Source organism: Numenius arquata, chromosome 2, assembly GCF_964106895.1.
Source record: "Numenius arquata chromosome 2, bNumArq3.hap1.1, whole genome shotgun sequence".
NCBI classification, from domain to species: Eukaryota; Metazoa; Chordata; class Aves; order Charadriiformes; family Scolopacidae; genus Numenius; species Numenius arquata.
The window spans coordinates 23279744-23302388 of NC_133577.1; the positions used below are offsets into that span (position 1 = coordinate 23279744).

The 22645-nt window shown below is 39.4% G+C and overlaps 1 protein-coding gene across 1 annotated transcript in view; it reads right to left on the bottom strand.

Annotated features, from left to right (window-relative positions):
- Nucleotides 1–22645, bottom strand: part of PCNX2 (pecanex 2) — a 161412-nt gene that overhangs the window by 94843 nt on the left and 43924 nt on the right. The window contains exons 13-15 of the mRNA XM_074168043.1: nucleotides 16493–16664; nucleotides 11422–11532; nucleotides 9699–9790 (exon numbers count right to left, since the gene is read on the bottom strand). Coding sequence (XP_074024144.1) covers nucleotides 9699–9790; nucleotides 11422–11532; nucleotides 16493–16664 — 375 coding nt within the window. The remainder of the gene's footprint in view (nucleotides 1–9698; nucleotides 9791–11421; nucleotides 11533–16492; nucleotides 16665–22645) is intronic.

Consider the following 22645-nt stretch of genomic DNA (forward strand, 5'->3'; position numbering starts at 1 on the left):
GTAGCCAGTTTGACAAATCTTTCGACCTGTTTCCACTGTAAAACTGCACGTCTGATTCCTCATATTAATGTCTCAGGAGCTCTTTACTTCCATATTTTCTGTATACTACACACATCTCTTGCATGTGACTGGCCTGTGCTCCAGTTCCAAAGTGTCACTGTCCCCTCAAAGGCCAGCTATCAGGGAGCCAGGAAGGTGGGAAGGACAGGCACCGATATTTGCTATATGCCTACAGAGCAGGCTTTTCTGGAATAACGCTACACGATGTTGCACAAGAGATGAGAATGAACAAAGGTGTCATTTCTCCAGCATCAGTGTCATGTACCCTGCTCCATTTTGTTGTTTTCCTCCCCCACTAATGATGCCTGGTAGAGCTTTAAATTAAAAAGATGAAAAAACCCCAATATAGCTGATAATCGAACAATGATTCTTCTCAGTGGGAAAACAGGAATGACAGGTTTTAGTCGTGGAAGCTGGTATTATCTGTCATACTAGACAGGGAGTTTAGCTTCCTACTGTACCTCATTTGGTTGAGGTGACATGTAGGGCTTTCATATACAGTTTTGACTTTGATGCAGACACTCACATAGTCATTTTTAAAACATGTGAAATAGACTTACAGGGTTAAGGATGAAAAAGTGATGAGTTACAACAGGCCCAGCAGTTGGGGTGGTGGTATTCCATTTCAACCACAGAATCACCTAATCCCAAAACAACCCACTAGAAAGGAAGATAAAGGTGTCTTTGAACTTACAAGCCTTTTACCACTGGTAAATGTGGGGAGGCAAACATATTTTTAAAAAGTGGTGATAGTAGTTTTCTGTCCTACATTATTAATCCTTTTTGTTTCTTTCTTCCTTTAAAAAAAAAATGCATGTAGCAAACTCTTATCTTTCAAAGATATGCTAAAATAAATCATACGTCCTACTCCAGAGAAAAAGCGCTCTGAACACGGCAGAACCATTGCGGTAAGTAGAAATTCTTGCTATCTCTCTCTCCCTTCTTTTTTTTTCCCCTCTTTTCTTAAACATGTTCTTAAACATGGAGACACACTCCAGTTGTTCTTTATAAATAATAGATATCATCTAATTTTCCACTCTCTCATTTCATTATTATTCAACCTTTTTTTTTTTAAGGGGGGGAGTATTTCTCCTTACTTCCAGATCTCCAGCTTTATCATGGATCTATGCTATTACTCATATCAAACAATATGCAGGACAGCTGTTGATAGTCAGCCATTCCATGTGTGTGATGGTAAATTGAGAGAAATACTATCATACTATTTCTGAACATATAAAAACTTTCTGAATGAGACTGTAAAAGGGAATCTTCCCCCCACCCTCAAAGGTATGAGAAAATGGTAACAACAACTTGTACTCTACAAAGTTAACTATAACCTTTTTACCATGGATACTCGTTTTCAGAAAACACTAACAACCAGGAAATGTGAATTATTCATGGACCTCACGTTACACTGGTTAGAGACAAATTCTGGGGAGAGATGTCCACAAGCCTTATCTTCCCCATCATCCATGGCAAACAAAATATTACCTTCCCAGAAGAGCTCCAAAAACTTGACAAGTGATAATCTACCAGAATACAGTAACACTCTTATCTGTGACTGGATCTTCATTGCTGAAATTTAAAATCCACAAGGATGGAACTGACACAGGGGTACGCATGCATGTGCACACACCACCTTACACAACAAGGTGCCGGTCTTTGACTAGGGTTCCTCGGCTACAGAGTAAGATGAGCAACAACTTCAGGCAGGGGGCATGGACACTCATTTTTCACATAGTGGTAAGTTTATCCTAAACAAGAATTGCAGATTTCTACATTGCTACACTGTGACGCACTCCTACAAGAGCAACCCTGGACCATATCAGATTTTGCAGACATAATTTACTTTTTCTGTTATTCTGGACAGCAAGTTCATATTATGCACGAAGGAAACTAAGAGCATAACTATTGAAGTTACGACTAAAGTGCAAGTCTGACTATGGCTGCAAACATCGCTCACTAAAACACGTGATATCTGACAATTCTCAGAGGTCTCTTAATTGGAAAGTACATAAAATTGATGAGCCTTGTCTTCAAAGCCTCCAACAGGGCTGGAAGTATTTTATGCTGCAGAAACAAAGCTGTCTAATAATCCTATACGTCTATTTTTGGTCACTTACACATTTGGGAATTCTGTCTATACGCATGGGCCCATTCAGTGCTGTTTAGAAATTTATTTGGGCAGTCTTAGCAGACTGAGGGAGACTTATGCTTGCAATTCTTTCCCATTATAAAACCCTATGGCAAATATTTCAAATTTATTAGTACACAGATGAAGCCTGTGCCATTGAAAACAGGAATCAAGAAGCATTTTTATTCTGATTAATGAGTTTAAAATGAGTTTAAAACTCATTAAACAAACCAAACTATATCAATGTGAGCTGAGAATGGTTTAAAATACACACAAAATTTTTACTAACTGTCCACTGAAGCAACAAGTTACCAGAAAATACCTTCTTCAGGTATAAGATAATGGAAACTACCTAACTTTCATTTAAAAAAAAAAAAAAAAAAGCACTTACACAGAGCTAGAGGAGGCAGCTGTGCCACATACGAACACATTCATATCATTAAAATTTTTCTGACCAAAGTCCAAAATCTGAATTTTTTCAGACTGGTTAAGATAGACCGCAAGTTCCTCAAGCAGTTAAAAAAAAAAGCCAAAAAAAAGCGCTAGATAACAAATAATTAACAGGCTCTGAGTAAATTTCAAATCTAAACCAGTTGATTGGAACAGAAGGCAGAAGAGGAGTACCGACTGATTCCAGAAGCCTTTGAGGATGTGCTCTTCTGCCCCACAGCAAAACACTGATGCTCTGGAATGCTAAAGACTGATATCAAGATGACTAAATTCCAGACTGAATATTTGTGGGAAAAGTAGGAGGACATACCTGTTTGTTTTTTTTTAAATATCTGTTAAATATTTGGGCACAGACCAAAAACCAGATGGAGCATGAGACAAAAATAAACACATCAGGCCATTCTAGTCAAGTGAAAAAGACAGCACAGAAGTTCCTGTGTCTCCAATCTGATAGATGTAGTATCTGAAAATAAGAACACCTCCTCCAGGAAAAAGAGATAACCCTTTCATACATCAAAGGTAAGGTAGCTATTAGAGCTGCCAATTTCTGTTCAAGATTACAGGACTGAAGCTGAGACCAGAAATAAAGCAAGGCTGAAGTGAACACAGATAATTTTAAACTAAACTCAGTTACCCAATACCTTCAAAAAAGTAGCAAGCTGAAAAATTGCTGCTATTAGATGTAACAATCCAAGGAATGACCAAAAGAGGTGATAAAACCTTGTTTAGGATTTAGAGCTTTTTATTAAACAAAAGTAAATGAAAGTTCATAGAGGACCTGGAAAGAACTGGAATAAGGAGTGATGATATTTTTAAACAGAGGCCTGGGAGATTAAAAAAAAATATATATATCCCAAAGCAAGCAGGAGAAACTCAGGTCTTTGCACTTAGAAGCTAAGACATTTATCTTCTCTCTTGTCTGAAATCAAGGTTCACAGTACTGCTGTACGTAAGGCTGGATAAGCAGCTGGTGTCATATCACTCATGACAGGGATGTGTCATAGGATAAGATGTATGAAGAGAAGCTTTAAAGCATCTGAAACCTGTAGCCAAACTACCTTTGCATCATCACTTGGACAGAATGATTGCAAAACAAAAATCTATCCAGGTGACTTCACATCATCACCAGAGGGAACAACTTCTGTTTACCAGCTACATTAGACAGCAACTTGAAAACCGCTCCACTCACAACACAATCCTTTGCCTGACAACAGCGATGAACAGTGACCTGTCCAACAGTCCTCAAGGTCTCAAACACATGGATGAAGACCTGGAATTCCAGCTATTTTGTTTTTTGGGGTTTTCTGAAGAAATTATCTGTTATAATTTTAGATGCAATACCCTGTACTCCTACTGTGAACAATTTTGGGTTTTCTATTTTCTTTTTTGACTACTTTAAACAAAAAAAACCCAAAACCCTGATCAGTCCAGAAGTAGCACCACCAGAGGAGGTCTCGATAAACTGCAGACCCACAGCTACTCTGCACAAACAGCAAGCAAGGGCAAAGCTACTGAGGAGTACTCTGAGGAGAGGAGCCAATTGCTTGGCCACAGCAAATGGGACCCCTTTCCTCCTCATTCACCTCCAAACAACATGTCCCTGTTCCTCCTTCAAGTGTCTGAGTCACAAAACTCAAACACAAGTCTCTTCATCATGCACTGAGTTTGTGCCTGGCCTTCCAACAGACTGTCCTTTATTTTAGTTGTGTGGAAAGTACGTTTGGTCTCATAGAACGGTTAGAGTTGGACGGGACCTTAAAGATCATCGAGTTCCAACCCCCCTGCCATGGGCATGGACACCTCCCACTAGACCAGGTTGCTTGAAGCCCCATCCACCCTGGCCTTAAACACTTCCAGGGATGGGGCATCCACAACTTCCCTGGGCAACCTGTTCCAGTCCCTCACCACCCTCACAGTAAAGAATTTCCTCCTAATATCTAATTTAAATCTCCCCTCTTCCGATTTAAAACCGTTACCCCTTGTCCTGTCACTACACTCCCTGATAAAGAGTCCCTCTCCGGTTCTCCTGTAGACTCCCTTCAGATACTGGAAGGCTGCTGTAAGGTCTCCCCAGAGCCTTCTCTTCTCCAGGCTGAACAACCCCAGCTCTCTCAGCCTGTCTTCACAGAAGAGGTGCTCCATCCCTCTGATCATCTTCCTGGCCCTCTGCTGGACCCGTTCCAACGGGTGAGGACTGTGCTGAGGACTCCAGAGCTGGATGCAGTACTCCAGGGTCTCACCAGAGTGGAGTAGAGGGGCAGAATCACCTCCCTTGAGGCCACACTTCTTTTGATGCAGCCCAGGATACAGTTGGCTTTCTGGGCTGCCAGCATGCACTGCTGGGTCCTGTTGAGCTTCTCATCCACCAACACCTCCAAGTCCTTCTCCTCAGGGCTTCTCTCAACTCATTCTCTGCCCAGCCTGTATTTGTGTTTGGGATTGCCATGACCCAGGTGCAGGACCTTGCACTTGGCATGGTTGAACTTCATGAGGTTTGCACGGGCCCACCTCTCAAGCCTGTCCAGGTCCCTCTGGATAGCATCCCTTCCCTCCAGCAAGTCACCACACAGCTTGGTGTAGTCACCCTATGTCCACCAGGTGAGCCGTATGCAGCTACCCACCAAAACACATCATATGTTTCTGATCAACTCCTGTGAAGGGACATGTAAGCAGCCTGCCACATGATCCAACCTGCACATTCGCTGTTATCACAAGACTAGAGATCTGCTCGTCCTCTTTTAGGTCATATGTGCATCTTAGCCATGAGAGAAACATTTCTGGTCATGTGATGGCAAAGATGCTGCAAGGTCATTCATAAAGAGTGGCAGGGCCAGATGAACTCACTGGGCACATCAAATTTTGTCTGCAGATCATAGGATGAACTCTCAATTGAGAATACTGTATAATTATTTTCCTGAGGCAACTCACCTGAACAAAAATCAATGACAATTATTATGTAAAACTAATAATACATCTATACTACAGTTGCTTTCTCATAGAGACTCTCAGTTGGTTTTGTACAAGATAATTCAACAGCAAAATCAGTCTGGACAAAGCACAGGATTTCAGCACAGGCCTATTTATCTCAATTCTCAGAGCTTATATTCACACGTTGAAAGTTAACTTGAGTACTTACACTGTTTTGTGGACATACCCCAAACAACTGCTCAATCTTTACTTTAATTTTTCTAAAGTTGGAGTTCTAGAGCAAAGGATCGATTGCCCTGAATTTGCTGTAGTAAAATCACTTCCAAATTTAACCACAACTAAATCAAACTATTATACATACATATGTATAGGTTTTGTTCTAAAAATGAGCAAGAAAAGCTCACTTAAGAACACAGATCTACTATAAAATTAACATCATTTATTTGTTTTAATAAAAAAGAAAATCATGTGGTAAATTAATTATTCTTCTAATGAACTTCTTCAGGAATAATTTCTTTCCTTTTGGAATAATTAATGTACACAGAGAAATGAGGCTAGACTATTTCATCCTGAAAGATAATAATTACAACACAAAAAGCACTTAAGGAAGGAGAGGCTCAAGCCTGATACCGCTGGAATGGGTCTTCAGCCTTGGGCATTCAATACTAGCAATTGTTCACCAGTAAAAAGCACACAACCATTTACAGATCCATTCTCCTCTGCAATTTATTTCAGGAAATGGAACTCTGCTAGTTACACCTGCTGAGCTGTAAGATGTTCTGCCAATAAACAGAGTTTACATTTGAGGATGCTACATTTCAGCCAAGAAATAAGCTTTGCAACCCAGAAATCCTGTGCCAGAGAGTCTACCATGTTTCCCTGCCCTGAATCTTTTTGATTGTGATGATTTTTTTTACCTCCATACATATTGAAAATTTGGCTCTACTGGTTCTGCGAAACTGACTAAAAGCAAAAAGAGTAAAATAAAAATAAAAAATAAAGAATAGCTGTAAAGTGCAAGCGTTGAAGAGATGTCATTTCTGTTTGCACCATTGTACAAACACTTCAATGAAACAGTTTTGAGTCAAACTCTGCAATTTCTAGTGCACAAAAAATCCAAACCTTCATTTGATCAGAATCAGAAGTTGTTGCTCACTACATATCAGAACAGTTTTAGTTTCCTACAGTAGTATTACACCACCTTTCACAGTGGTCCCTATTCAGGAACAGATTCTTCTCTTACACTTAAGCCAATTCCTACTCCTCAACCAATCAAAGAGTAAGTCTGACAGAATCATTCTCTTGCAATCTTATAGACAACAGTCAAAAAGGAAAAAAAAAAAAAGTCTCTGGACCTGACTGAAGAACAAGGAGGGTTAACACAAGTGCTTATTTCATAACTTCTAGAAGAAAAAAATGTATGAAATTCCAAGCACCCCAGTAGACAGATTATGAGCTGAAACAAGTGGAATCATCTTCACATGCTTTAAATTAACCTCCTCAGAAGTGCCTTCACAAGAACTGTGCCATAAAAATTCAAATTAACTGTAATTTCTGTGTGAACAGAAAGTCTGCACTTAATATTGGTAATTTACAACAGATATCTTGTAAATCTTTCACGGCACTATACAACTTCAGGGTAGCATTAAAAGCATATTTCTAAGCAGTTTGAAGTCTAATCCACAAGGAGATTGCTTATCTACAAAGCCACCTGCATGCTGTAATTTAAAGTATTACGCCAAGAAAGGAGTCTGTAGAATATCTGTAGAATATTTTAAAAGGCTTTTCTTTAATACTGTTTACAAAACTATTTTTTAAAATATCCATCACACAACTTCCCTACCCTCAGCTATTGAATCGTCTTCTGCTAACCTTAGGGGAAAAAACTTACCATTTTCACAGATATTTGTCTGTTTAACAGTGGCTTAAGTCAATTCCTCCCTTTTAAATGGCTCTTTCCATTATTTTTTTTTCTTTGTTTCTCCACCCCGTTACAGATCTTTTTCTCACTCTGTTCATGCTTGCAGAGAGCCACCTTCTCCATCCCAGGTGCCAGCTTTGAAATCACTAGTATAGCCAGAAAACGGTAACAGGAATACTGGCAATACCAGCTGCTTTAGGAAACTGCATAAGAAGCGGTTAAGCTGTCTGGCATCACAGAGCTGGGTCAGGCCAAACCAGTATAACTGATATACTGGGTAACCCAGGCGACAGGAGATTCCCTGGGAGTACACCACATGTTCAAAGACATGTAATTTAAAGTGTCTTAACGCAGCACTGCTCAGCAGCTGAATGGTCATAATTTATTGTGTATGGACTGAAGCCACCCAGGGGCAAGATAAAATGGTGGCTTTACACATTTTACCTTACTTTTGGGAGTGGTTAAAAACACGTGCACCGCCAGCTCTGATCAGCTGTGAGAGATCATTAAGACATTATAATTGACCTTTTTTTATTTAAGGCTCCTATGCAAAATTTTAAGTGGAAAATTGTTAAAAGCCATTACAGAAATGCTTATGTTCCTTAAAGAATTCCATTAAAGAAGCATCTGATGGCCCCTCTCATCTGTATAAATAGCCAGCCTGGGTGTTGACACGATACATCCTTGGCTGTTGTAGAACCTCATATTGGGATCTCTGCGTGTGTTATGCATGTGTAGCACCACAAAACATCCTCTCACGTATGCCTGCAAGATGTCAAAAGCAGCTTGTAAACTGCTGCACGTCCTGCTGCATGCCTGCATGGGCACTGACAGCATCTAGCCTGTAATGAAACACTGTCAAAAGACTGTCCCTTAAAGGACAAGTTTTATCACAAGGTCTAAGATGAAATTCCGGTCTTGCTGTGGGCACTGTGAATTTTACAGCAGACTTGAAGACAGACAAAATTTCATTGCTATTTTCTAAATAAAACAAAAAATATGGAGGACATATAAGTTAAATTAAAAAAAAAAAAAAAAAGCTTTAGATTGAATATGGCCCAAAATGCAGCATCTGCCAGAATAAAAATATCCAACATTGGGCATCACTGTGAAGGGTACCGAGGACAAGGCAGCGAGTCATTTTGCCAGCACATAGAGCCGCAGCACACTCGCATCCTGAGTGCCACACGCAACTTTCTCTCCGAATCTGAAGGTCACAACAGAGTAAGAGAAGGCACAGGAGTAGGGTGACTAACTTAGCTACTCCTCAGAGAGCAGCTGCTTTACAGGGAGACACTAGAAAGACTGGGACTCTGGAGTTTAAAGAGAAGACGGCTGGGGGCGGTACGACTGATGCCTACAAAACTGTGAAGGCAGCAGATAAGGTGAATGCAGAACAGTTCTTCCACAAATCCTGCAAAACTTGGCATAGGGAAGACTTGGTGAAATTAGCAGATCAGTTTAAAACCAATGAAGTTTGCACATCTGGAATTTGCTGTCACAAAGTTGTAGAGACAGACAGGACCAGTGCATTTAGGAAGGGACTCAGCAAGTTCATAGACAAGTCCACAGATAGCCAATGAAATAAGCAGGGACCCACTTTCCAACATCCCTAATCCAACAATTGTGGATACTGGTGGAATATTAGGGAAAAGAGTGGTAAACAGTCATCTGGCTTACATTAAATCCCTAAATTGCATTTCCCTGTGGCTGCAGATACATCACTGGGTTAGATGGTCCACTGGTTTGCCTAAGCTGGACATGTAAGTTCCTGGGCATGCTGTTATGAAGCAACAACAACAAACAAAACAAAAAAATCAAAAATCCTTTCCCCCTCCCCCCTTTTGGACCTTACTAGAAATTTTGACCAAGTTCAGCCTGGCTTATACAGGTCAATAGGAGTTGCAGGTTTTTAAGACAAGGCTGCTATTAGTCTTTGTAGGGGAAATTCAATGGATCATTTCAACCTGATACATATAAGAGGCAAAGAAGCTCAGGTGTCAGACTCATGTTTACTCCAGTGTTTCTACTACAATTTCAATCTAGTTCAGTGTAGCTAACAGGCAGAACTGGAAACGTGGCTTGTAAAGCCTATCTTGATAAACAACAGTGACAACATAGCACAAAATAGTGCTGGTCTCCCTAGGTTACATGCATTTTGAGCTTGAAATTCTGAATTTTTGCAGTGTTGTTTTTCTGGCTCACCTTCACTGCACTGAAGCAGAAAGCATATAGGACAATCAGAACGACAAAGCTTCGGGAAATGCTGTATAGCGCAGATACGAGCCCAGCAGCAGCTGAAATACAGACATTACATGTTAGTTAGTTTCTACGAAATGAGAGTGTGCAATAAAAGAAAAAACTGAAACACCTCTTGCATCATAAGAGGCATAGAGATTAAAATCAGGTATCACAGAGCTGTTAGTTGAGAGAACACCTTTCAATGCCCCAAATATGCTCATAAAACTGTTTACAGTTAAGACTGAAAGCCTGATGCCACTGTACTTCATGTGTTTTCCATTGACTTGAGGTCCCACACTACGGCTTTTTGTACTGAATATTGTTTTGCCAAAATATCAGTATGCCTTCTCATGTTGCTACCGAGGAGGAATGAAGTAATCTATAAGAACTGGCAATTTTCTAGTCAAATTCCATGTGGAATTTTACTTCTTCCCTTTGCACCTGAGACACAGGCTCTGGTATCATCCAAAAGCATCCTAACTTGCTTGGCCAGCCATTATTTGCACCATATAAGATACATGAATGAACTTGAAGGGAGAGAGAAGGATGCCAGCTGATCTCTTGCTATAACCTCCTTTGAGAGCTTCAAGAAGCAGGGTAGGAAAAGCTGTCAGGCAGAATTAGGAGTCCAGCAGTCTCAACAATGCAGACACAAGGGCTGCAAAACCATGCCCTAATTAGGGTTCAACATACACTGGAATCATCATTATTTATAGGATGCGGAATTTATCCAACATGTTATTTCCTCCAGGTCTGCTATGGTATTTATGAGACAAAAAGCAAAGAACACCCTTATCATCTGTACTAGCCTTTGGCACGTGGTTAAAACTATGTCTACAGTAGCAAGCAGAATGATGCAGTAAGTGTGGGTCTGTGGAATGAGAAGTGCTGAGGAAATCCTTGATACACATGTTTGAGATGCCTTACTCAGACTATCTCTAGTCTGGTCCCACAGACTGTATGCTCATTAGTGTTTGGAGTGCAATAGGTTTGGAGTGCACTCTTACACTGCACCTTTCTTACAAGCTTCATCCAAATGGAATCCAGTTTGCATACTCTGCCATCATTCCATGGTGCAAAACAGCATGTGGTAGGAGGGAACAAGGAGCAAGTTTGTTTCTGATCCAAACTAAGATGACAGTGTAGATGTATCCCATTCTTCTCTGTTACCTAAGCTATAATGAAAAACAAAACCCACCCCCACCAATAAAAAAAAAACCACACATCCTCTCTCATGGGCCTTGTTTAATCTCTGACTAAAGTAACACCCCCAAAAAATAATAATAATCACACATCCAATGTCCTGTGAACATGCCTTACTATGGAACAATGCAAACATTTTATCATTTTTATTTTTTTAAAATAGTTTTAATAGAAAGCTTTTTAAAAAGTTTTTTTTTTTTCCTACAAATACAATAGAGAGTCACATTGGACACACCAGGAAAGAGCTCTTTGAGGTCAACCACGTTCTGCAGCCTGTATACAGGTCACAACCTGTATAAAACTTTTCAAAAGAAAAAAGAAACCTAATCAAGGGGGTCTTATTAGTATTCACCCCACTGTTATATGAACACCATTAGCTGTTTCAGCTTTAACATGCAACATGCTTTAAAACATGCAATAATATACTCTAATCTAAGGTTATAAACCGAGAAAAGGATAGCTCAGATTGCAACTGGCTACTTACCAGAACCGCCGAAAAGCAACATGTCTATTTGCTCCAAAAGATATGTACAGAAGGTGTTGATTTGAGGGAAAAGACCAAGAAGAGAAATTGCAGGAAAGCAATATAAAAATACTAAAGAAAAAAAAGAAGATTCATGTTAGAACACGCTCATGCTTCACAATGTACAGAGAACAGAGAAACATGCATCTTACCAGAATAAAAATTGTTGCAATAAATTATGAAGATTACATTACTGAGCACAACTTAACCTTAGCAGCAAAGATTCCACTTTCCTTCTCATATATTGAAAATAAATTATGCTACTTCACATGTAAGTAACTAAAGCTCAGAGGTTAAATTTAAGATTTATTTTGGATAAAAGCAGGTGCAGAAAAAAAATAGCATTATGTAGCCTTCTTACCACTTCTCAAATATTTTCAAAGTTATATTTGTTCTATTTAAAAGTACAGAAATTTTAATTTGCAGACTTTGGAACTTCCTCCTTGAATCTGAGATGGTTCAAGCACAGGTATAACAATTCAATATAAACAAACAAAAAAAACTTTAATGGCAAAGATCCTAATATCTTGGCTATCGCAGTATCCTGCCTCTGCCAGCAATCAACAGCAGACACTTCAAGCAGCACATAAAAATGGGACAAACCTATAGTGAAACTTCCCCAGAATATTTCCCCAGCTTCCAGCAGGACAGATCTTGACTTTGTGAAAGAACATCAAAAAAACAGTAAAGAAACTCAAGGGTAAACCCCAGTCTGACATCTTTACATACTCTCTTTCTAAATAGAAGTGCTCATTTAAATGGCTGCCTTACAGTCAAGGAAAAGCAGGAGTAATAATTCAGGCAATCGTCCTGCTAGTCTCCTCCTTCCCATCCATATACTCTTAGCTCCATCCTAGAAAACGCTAAGCACAACTGTCTAGCAAAGCATCTAAAAACACTTGACTCAAGTCTCCAATACAGTAAACCTTCACGGATACATGCACATGTTTAATCATATTCTTACTGCTTCGTTGTACTAGTACCAGAACGTTCTGCATGGTGAAGGACAGAGATGTGTCAGCCACTATTCCTTGTAAACAAGTATGCATTTGTTAGTTTACATGCTAGGAAGACTGCAGTTTCCTCCTATTCATTCTCATAAAAAGCAAGTTAGTTAAACAAACCACTAGTACAACTTATTCCCCTTCCCACCCCAGTCAAATTTTAAGAAGGTAACAATAGGAGTTGTGCTTTCTTGAATGCTAATTTCACATTTTACTCCCAGCTCCTCTTACTAATGCATCTTGTGCTAAAATAAAACAATACACCGAGTTTGATCTGACAGCTTTTACCTTCATCATATTATACGCTACTACTATCTAGTATTGTAAATCTTGCCAAGGAAGTCAAACACAGGAGAAAAAAAATGACATATTCAAGTGTTAAACACAGACAAGGCTCACTTAAGTACACTTGCATTCACAATGCATCCTTCATCACGACTTCCTGCCTCTGGCACAAGCTATACATATGTAAGAACATGAGGAAACACTGTTTTCTCAATCTTTTACATGCAAGTGCTATTATTAATCTCCTCTTCTGCTCTGCTCTTCTTTCAGATGTTCTACCAAGCCATATCAAGCCAAGCAAGGACCACTCAAAGACAGACAATGGCACGACAGCAAACTGCCCAGCAGGTCATGTGGACTCCCCATGGGATCAACTGTTCCAAAAACCCACAGCTGCAACTCACAGGAGATCTTGTTCCTCAGGCAAAGGACTTGCAAAACTGCCAGAACTCATCTTAGACTACTGACTTACAGTACAAGCAACTGCCTTTGCTGTAGCAACTTCAGAAAAAGCTGAATAAGAGCAGGGGAAGGAAGGACAAGACCAGAGACATTACATTGTCAGTACATCAAAATATATAGAGGTGAATGTAAACAAGGAAGGAAAAGTTGGTTGGAAAAGCTGGACAGCAATGTCCTCACTTAACCCTCTCTCTATTAATACCTTGAATAATCCTAACAACTTCTTTAGCTAAGGTAGCTTTGTTTATCTCATCCTGCACAAAGGAGTACACCAGAAAGGAAAATAAACAGTTGTCACTTAAAAAAGGATTGAATTTAGGAGCAGTAGTTTCCCTTGTGGGAAACAGACAATAAAAGTAACCAATTAATCAGCTAGAATTGCATCATGAATTCCAAAGAGAATTTGTTTAAGCATCACACATTTCCATACAGAACAGCACCTTAAATAACTGGACCACTAAGAGATGCTCCTGTGAGCTGCTGGCATTTAACACTGGAGTTTGAAGGCTTCCTCTAAACAAGTAGCTACCAGAGAAGCGTAGGAGGGCAAACACAAATTTTGACTTTGGAAACTTTGGGTCTTCTGAGAAATGTAGAATGGTAACTCAGTGGCAATGTCACTGCAAACATTTCAGAAGTTTAGAATATTATTATTTTTTTAATAAATTATATATCTGAGTACTAGTCCATTTGCTATGTAATAATACATGCTTTTTCACAGGGAAAAAAAAAACGCATTATTTCAGTGAGAAAGTCTTCTTGTTCTCCCCTCCTGAACATAGCAGAGGCTAACATTCACAGAGGCTTTCTTCCCTTGACAGAAGCTCAGTCATTGCTGAAAGTAGCAAGCACAGGACTTGCTATCACAGGGTTTTGCCACCACCTGATAATTACTCTTCTGAGATACCTGCCAAATAATTTCACTTACCTCTCTGATGCTTAAATGGTTTCATCACAAAAACTATCATACATTAAGTACAGAACTACTTTAGTCAACTAACCCCACCTGTGGCACCTGGTGACCAGAGGTTGGCTCTGTGCCCTTACTGCATATGCTAATCTAGCAAAAAGGTCAAATGAAATAAGAAATTCAAGATTAAAACCATAGTTAGAATGAATTAAAGCCACGATCCCCCAACTAACATAAATCAATAACAGAACCACCATCAATTTGAAATAAAACAGAATCAGATCCTAAATAGATTGTTTGCAAAGAATCAGACCTGTTAAAAATCACATTTCTTCAGTAATCAGGTTCCATATCTAACAAATTTCCACTGATTTTCTTTTATAACCTTGTTTCAAAACATTTATCATAGGATGCTATGCAGCGTCATACTAGTTCCTTGGCAAGTCCTTTCTGTGATTTCCATCACTTCCACTTCTTACCATAATAAACACCTGAAATAGAAAACTTATCCTTTCCTCGATATTTTTAGCGTATAGTAAAATCCCTTGACTTCCCAACACATCAACTCTGAATACTACAATAAATTATGAGCAAAATGTAAATTAAAAAGTCACCATACAATGACAAAACAGTAAAATTTTATCAAAAATACCGAGCAAATGGGCAAAACCACAAAACAATAGCAACACTCCGCTGGTATTCAGTGGGGCCAACTTCCCTCCCAAAACAAATACTACCCAAAACCTTCAGTGCCTAAGGAAACCTGTACTTAAAGAGCAGCAAGATGCTGGAGGATCCTGACATAGCTTAGGGAAGCAGCTGCACTATGAACACTTGCAAGGATTGATGGCAGCCAGCAGCTGGGGCTCCCATAGAGACAAAGCAAGGAATTGCCAGAGCACGACACCAAAGATCACTTGAACAAACACACCCACAGACATGCCAGCTCCCAGAACTGGCAACATAAGAAGAGGGGACAAGAAAAGGGAAATAGTTTATTCCCCCTCTCTCATTAAACAGACGCCAAATGGGGAGATGAGCCTGTATTTCCTCTCTCCCCCACCCCCTCCAGGCTGTTTCAAGAACCTGCTCCACCATCTCTTTTGAGGCCAGCCAAAATTAGCACATTTATAACCACACTTTTTTTTCTTATACTGGTTGCTATAGTTTTTCATTTATCTCTATCCCAAGAGTCATTTAAGATTCTTGTTGAATTATTTATCAGCATTTTTACTGTTCACCTTTGACAGGCAGAGAAAATAAGATGTAAGAAGAAACTTTAATGAGACCATAGGAAAGTAATGGAAGAAGCTAATGAAAATAAGTGAGATGCAGGTCTTCATTATTCCCCTGTTTCTGGTGAGAAGGATTGGGAGTCAATGAACCCATACAAAGGACCAGAAGGCTTTCCTAAAAATAGTATGCCTTTCAGGCAGCAATAGCCTGACTTAAGTACAGCAAAAAGCAAGCACAATGTGAACAAAGACCTCAAAGGTCATACACTCTATACCACAAAGTTTTTCCCTCTACCACAGTAGGTTTTCCTGGTTCTAAATTCACAAGCCAATAGGTCATATTTGGTCCACCATGCTCTTGGGAACTTTTCACAGCTTTTGCAGTAAACTTTAACTTTTCTGCTCCGTACCGAACAGTGTTGCACTCCATGACCCAAGTCCAGCTCAGCACTTGTATGTGTGACACAGCACCACAGCTACAGATTGCAATGTGTAACAGGAAGAAGCATCCTGACAGAATGGGGTATTTCCAGCTGTGGCCACTCCAAATTAGTGCCAAAGGATCATCAGTCCTGGTTTGGGGCAATACCTGAATGTCCTCAGCCACCTCTGGGTACGATTCCAGAAGGAAACAGGTTGGAAGAGCTACTACGGAGTGGCTGCTCCACACTAACTCATCACATGGACAGCAAGATTAACCTAAACTAAACCAAGAAAACGCATGTTCTTCATGAGTGGAAGAATGTCCGTCTGAGGACTTTGCATGACTAATTAGCTTCCAAGCATTAAATTTAAAACTCAGCTTATTCTGCAGTAAGTGCTCCACACAGACAAACCCTTAGAAAGATTAACTGCGTTTCACAGATGATGTCTTTTTAATAATATCAGTGACTGTTACTTTTCTACAGAGACTTTTCTACGAGCCTCATTTCATTAAGAACTCCTTTTACGGGAGGGAAGGTTGCCAGCTGTCCCCCCCCCCCAACGCCTGTCTTAAGTCATTCCAAATGTTTCTATCAATTTGACTTAGAGTTGTGCCTCCATAACATGCATTTGATTGCCAACATGGGAAAACACAGACTTCCCCAGCTAATGCTTAATTCATTTTTACAGTCCTAGGAAAAATATTGACTCACCTATTACATGGTCTCGGGCTGACTGGAGAGATCTAGGTGAAAAGAGCTTCAGGCCATACATTGTATAAACTGGAGGATTTGTGTCTTTAGATCCAGCATCTAGCAGCAAAATAAGGCCACATAATATACAAAAATACACAGGTCTGCTGTAGGTTATGATTTTATTGTGCCCCTGGAAAGAAAAAAAAAAGAAAAAAGTATTTCAGTTTTTCATTGATTCTCTTACCGAATGCACTGCATCAAATGGGAGAGGGGGTCAGGAGACAAGAGAAAATGTTTTAATGACTTATACATACTAATTAGTAATAAAAATGCTACAAGGTATTTTATCTTCTCCAGAGGAGACCTTCAAATGCACAAAAACCAGTTAAGACTAACTCCAACAATCATTTATGCTTTTGAAAATCTAACCTTCTGGACCTTCCAAAACACACTAATTGCAGAAGTAGTCATTTTCTGTGGAAAGAGAAAAAATAAATCTCAATCTGTCTGAACCTTTCTTTTCAACAGAAGAAGAATTTTTGTCCATATTACTTTTATTTTAATGAATGTCTGCTTCAGGTAGCGTGGCTTTTTTTTTAACTTTATGAAATACAAAATTTTTAATTGCATCTGGGGGAGTAAAAAAAATAGGAAAACACCTCCTAGGTGCAGTCTGAGGTATGGAGATTGATTTTTAGCACCAATACAATTAAATTTTTTTTGTTGATTTGAACCACTTGACAGCAAATCAGTGTCCCTCCTGGAGGGGGTGACACTCATCAGCAGTTTCTGGTCTCTCTCTCACGCAGAACTTTGAAATGATGATCCAAAGGAATTAATATGTGGCAGGATCCTTATCTTACATCTTTCATACATCTCTCACACGATTGATTTGCACTAATCCTACAAAACACTGCTGTGGGGTTGTTAACCAGGGAAAATAACAGACCCTTAAGAAAAATCTTAACAGTTCTCCTGGTAGCAAGCTTAAGGGTAATAAGACATTTTAGACACTGGTGAGTCAAAATGGGCAATCCTGCTTCAGCAGGGGAGTTGGACTAGATGATCTTTATGGTCCCTTCCAACTCTAAAAATTCAGTGAAATTCAGTGAAAAGATTTGAGTGTGAAAAGTCAGGAGCAAAGTGACAAGGATTCAAGTTTGCCCTGCATAAAGCTGCCATGAAACTGTTCTTATTTGTAAAATATAATTTAAGTGAGCACAATGAAAGATCATTTCTTTTTCGAGTCTGCTTACTGATTTGAAACAGCAGCCGTATTTGTTTGGCTGCCAGCCAAGCTCATATGTTAGCATTGCTATTAAATGATCTGTACTCCCTTTTGGGATCAATCAGTTAACAAGGTGGCAGATTGCAGGGAACTAGCGGGCTTATTGCACCTCACATCCATGGAATATGAATCAAGTCAGACTGAAAAATCCTAGCTGCTTATTCAGAGTTTCAATTTTACTAATGCCCTTTTTTTTTTTCCTCCAAGTAGGACATATGTCCATGAAAAAAATCAAAGGATAATTAGAAAGATAAAAATCTGACTTAAAAACAACAAAAAAATCACTTTAAATGTTACTTTCTTGCTGTTTTTAAACCTCAGTTCATTTATCCGAGCTGTGCCTTAGTAAAGTATTAACCAGTAAATACTGCATCTAAACAAGTGCTTAATGATTTATAGTCTGATGCGCACTCCAGACCATTTTATCGTGATGTTACATTCTTGTCTTATCTCTGGAATTACGGAACCCATGTTTTATCTTTGCATGGTAATTATTTGAAGGCACTTGGGTAAGAGTTGATGACTAGAAGACCAGAGGTTTAGCTCCACGCACCTTTCAGTTCCAGGCAGAGCACTGACATAATTCAGTTTACAGTGCATATTTAACTCCTACTTCTAAAGAAATCCCTCTTACCATGCTAACAACAATAATGCTAGTTAGAACTGTGGAAGCAGCTTTCATAAGCCTTCAAAATGTGAGCAAATACTACCTTCCCTATTTTTCAGATGGCGGTGGGAAATGAGACAGAATCCTGGAAAGGAAATCCTGCCTACTAATCGGATCAACAGGAGGAAAACAAGAGCGGCGATGCACTCGGAAGGAGACTGGCTGCACAGCTGTCACACTGCTTGGGATGTTGAATGAGACTCCAGACCCCACATCTGGGCAACAGGCAACACAAGAAAGAGGAACTGCTGTGATTTTTAGCGCTGTATTTCACTGTCATTTACATCCTTTGTGTGAGGGCGGTTATTCGGGACAGGTTTGGTTTGAGGCCAAGAGCAGACACCTTCAAGAAGAGGGAAGATCACTGGGACGGTGCATCACCTCCTGAAAGCCCCAGCCCGGGGATGGACAGTACATTTCCTCTTTTCAAAGCTTCAGAAACAAAATGAAAGTGTGAAGCCCTCTTATGCCTGCCACTGACAGGCCAAGCTAGACAGCCCTTCACCAAACTGGGCACGTGGCAGTGCAATTTATTGACAAGGTATTAGATATTCAGGGCTCATTTTGTTGTACCAGACAAACCCATCAAATTTTGACATACAAAACCAAAATCATGTTGGTGAAACTACTCCCCTCTCCATCCTCCTTCAGAATAATTTAAATAATGAAGAAAGATTCCAATTATATTTTACATCTAGTTTGTTTAACAATCATTTTTTTCCTCCACTGATAAAAGTTTCAGTGAAAACTCTTCTTTTCCCTTAAGCCTGCCAAAAAAAATCACTGACTTTTTCAGGCTGTTTCTCATGAATGCGTTTCAGAAACATATTCATATTCTACAAACACAGCATTGGTGCAACTCATTTTGATAAAAATATGAAGATTTTCAACAAACCTAGAATGATTTCACAAACACTTCCATTTGGTAAAATAGCACTTTTGACTGCAAAGCGTTTTGATGGGGAAATTTCAGAAAGATCTCGTGATTTTTTTTATTTGTGCATGCAGACATACAATAGGGAAAAGACAGAAGGCTTAATAGAAAAGAAAAGTGTGTATGCTTGGTTCTACAGAACAGCTTACACGGACAGATTAAAAATACTTCTGAAGTGCCTTATGGGATTTATGAAACTGCCTATGGTAGCTACCCAACTGAGTTTGCTCTCTGCTTTGGCAGGTAATGGGACCGAGACAATGAAATTATGCAAGCAATTCTGTAAATCTTATTATGAGTATAACTGCAGTCTTTCAGAGCTCAAATGCCTTTGTAAACCTGAGCTAGATCCTGAGCTATGCAGGTGCCTTACGAGAGACTTACAGACGGGTTCTCATGATCCTTCTATATAGCCATTTACCACAAACCCAGCCTTCATTGCCCAGTCTGCTGCTGCCTCTAACCAGTATCAAGAAACTCTGCAAGCAAACCCACTTGTCTAAAACCTTGAAATGCACATGACAAGGATCTTCTCAGATCTCTCAATTTAATAGCCTGCAGTCATTGGTACCTATATTCTGCTGTTAACAAACTGATACAACTCGCACTTGGGATGGACTTTTTCTTCTCCTCACAACTCCAGTGAGGAGGCTGTTCTGGAATTTCACCATCCCAGAACCAAGTACCATTGTGTGAACAGCAACTAAAGGCCACCAGCTCCCAGGGACCAGAACTGGAAAGGCTAAAGCACAGGCTGACAGGAAAATAAGGCAGGTGACAGTACTAAACCTGCAACCAGTAGCCAGCACTAGCAGCACTAGAGCCCAGGAAGTTCCCGTTTAAACACCAAAGCTGATCAAAACAGAACTATTATCCCAATTCAATAAAATGAGTATAAATGAATATAAAGTTCAAAACACTAGCTGAGTTAGATAGGTTCTTCTCTGTATACTGAAATTAATCCCTCACCACAATGACAGTATACAGATAATACAGTGTTCAACTCAGAGACCATAGCTGTCACAGCGTGGTATGTGGCAAGAAAAACTTATCTGCGATAAAGTTGTACCAGACTTTATAGGGTTTAGTCAGCAAGCTCTTGCTCAACACCAGGAAGTGAATACACTGGCACTCGGAAGCAGTTCAGAGCAAAAGCTTTGTGCATCCCTGGACACTGTGCTTTCTGAATCACTGGATGGTCCCTTTAAAGCAGATTCTTTCAAAATGTTATAGGCCAGAAATGACAAAGTCACATCAAACAGTAAAAAAGTCTGCATGTGGGAGATAGGGAAGAATTTTGGAACATCCTTGACAAGCATGGATGATGTAAGATATTAGGAGCTACTTGTGGATCCAAGAATAGAAATTAATTCAGTGTACAAATCTGTGTCTTTTTCAGTTTGTTTCACACTGAAAAATCTCATCAGCATTTTCATTCTTGGACATGGTACTGATCATTCTTTAATCCCTCTGCTGTTCTGCATCCTCACATTAACATCAAGAGGTGTTATTGTCTTTAATTTTAATGTAGTCACATGAATTATGAAACAGTACATGGAGTATCTTTTCTCGCCGCCTTGTCTTGTTTTTCGTGGTGCTTACTAGCTCAAACAAGCCTTTACAAATACCAGTTGTGTTAAAAAGATATAATGTAGAAATAGCTAATCTTCTATTTTAACTTGATCTATAATGCCTTCCACCTTTAAAACCCTCTGTGGGAAACCTCTCTAAATTTTATTTCCGTTGGAAAAGCTCTCTAAATTTTATTTCCATTGGAGTCTGCACAGTGCTCCAAAAAGTTTGCAAGAATGTTTGTGATAAACTAAGTTCTAGGAAAGCATATGGAAGATGGGAATACACCTATTGTTCCTTTGCTACCCTGCCACATAACACACAGAATACAATATGGTGAATAATACTTGTAACAGGATTGTGGGAGTCTGAAATGCAAACCTGGATTCTGCACAAAAAATGTTCTGGTTAAGCTTCATTAGCTACATTGTCTTTAATACTATAATATATACAGGCTAGACAGGTTTATAATGAAGTTTTTGATTAACCTGCTTGCCACCCACTTTAAACAAATGTACATATTACTAATGTCTGAATAAGTGCAAACTATTTGATTACAGTTCACATTATTATGTCTAGACATGTGCTAGTTCAACTGACAAATAATATCATTTTAGTCCCCCAAAACCCAACTTTTTACTGAGGTAGGAACATTTCTTTAATGTATTGAAAGTATTACCCTACAATATGAATGTTACTGTTTGTTACCCTTTCCTACTTTTTATGCAGACGGGTATTTCCTGTGAATGCATTACAACCAACAATACCATAAGTTCCCCGCATAGTAACTGGCGTGGAAAAGAAACTAAGAATCTTCTGAAATCCATCTCAGTGAAACATATAGCATGCACTTGTAAATAACCTCAATTTCAAGTTCAGCCTGTATTTCTAGCCTCTAAACTGACAAAAGAAATTGCTCCCTGCCAAAAGGAAATAATCCAGCAGACCCGCAGTTTTCAACATGCTGGCTTTGAACTCTGAGGGAAGAGAGGGGGGCCATCAAAAACATTCAAAGAGCTAAGAAACATGAGCAACTAAGAAACAGTGTAAAAGCAGGTGAGGGACCTTGTGACTACTGAAACGTCTTCCAAGATCTGCAAATCAAACCACTGAGACACTGTGACAGGCGGAGGGGTCAGGTCGCAGTTGTAGGATGATGCTGCTAAACCAGTCCTATAGTGAGGACAGACCTGGGTAAGGAACTAGTTCCTTGCAAGGTGGTTGTCACTGTCAGAGTGCAGTTTCTCACATATACTCAACAGACAAACGGCAACCACAAATATCCTCATAGCCTGCATTCACCCACAGATTTGACCATTTCTTCAGGACACAAGCATAGAAATTGTGACCATATTATAACAAAGGGAAAATGCTGTGAGCTAATCTGATGGGCTAATACTACTGAGAAATACGTCTGCAATACCAGATTTAAAAAAAAATAATAAAAAAAAAAAATCAATCCTCAATCTCAAAAAAAAAAACCAAAAAAGATATTTAAAGCCCCAACTGACCGATGACTGAGGTGCTAATCTGGACCTTCTACTATTTTCAGACACTGTTTCTAAAGGAAAGCAAAGAAAAAGCTTATCTAATTGCATAGGATTGAATCTCAGCAAAGTAGTTCTGATGCATTTAGTTTTACTGCATATTTTAGCTCAAAGAGCACTTTTTTTTTTAATAGCAGTGATAAATTCAAATAGCTTAAAAGTA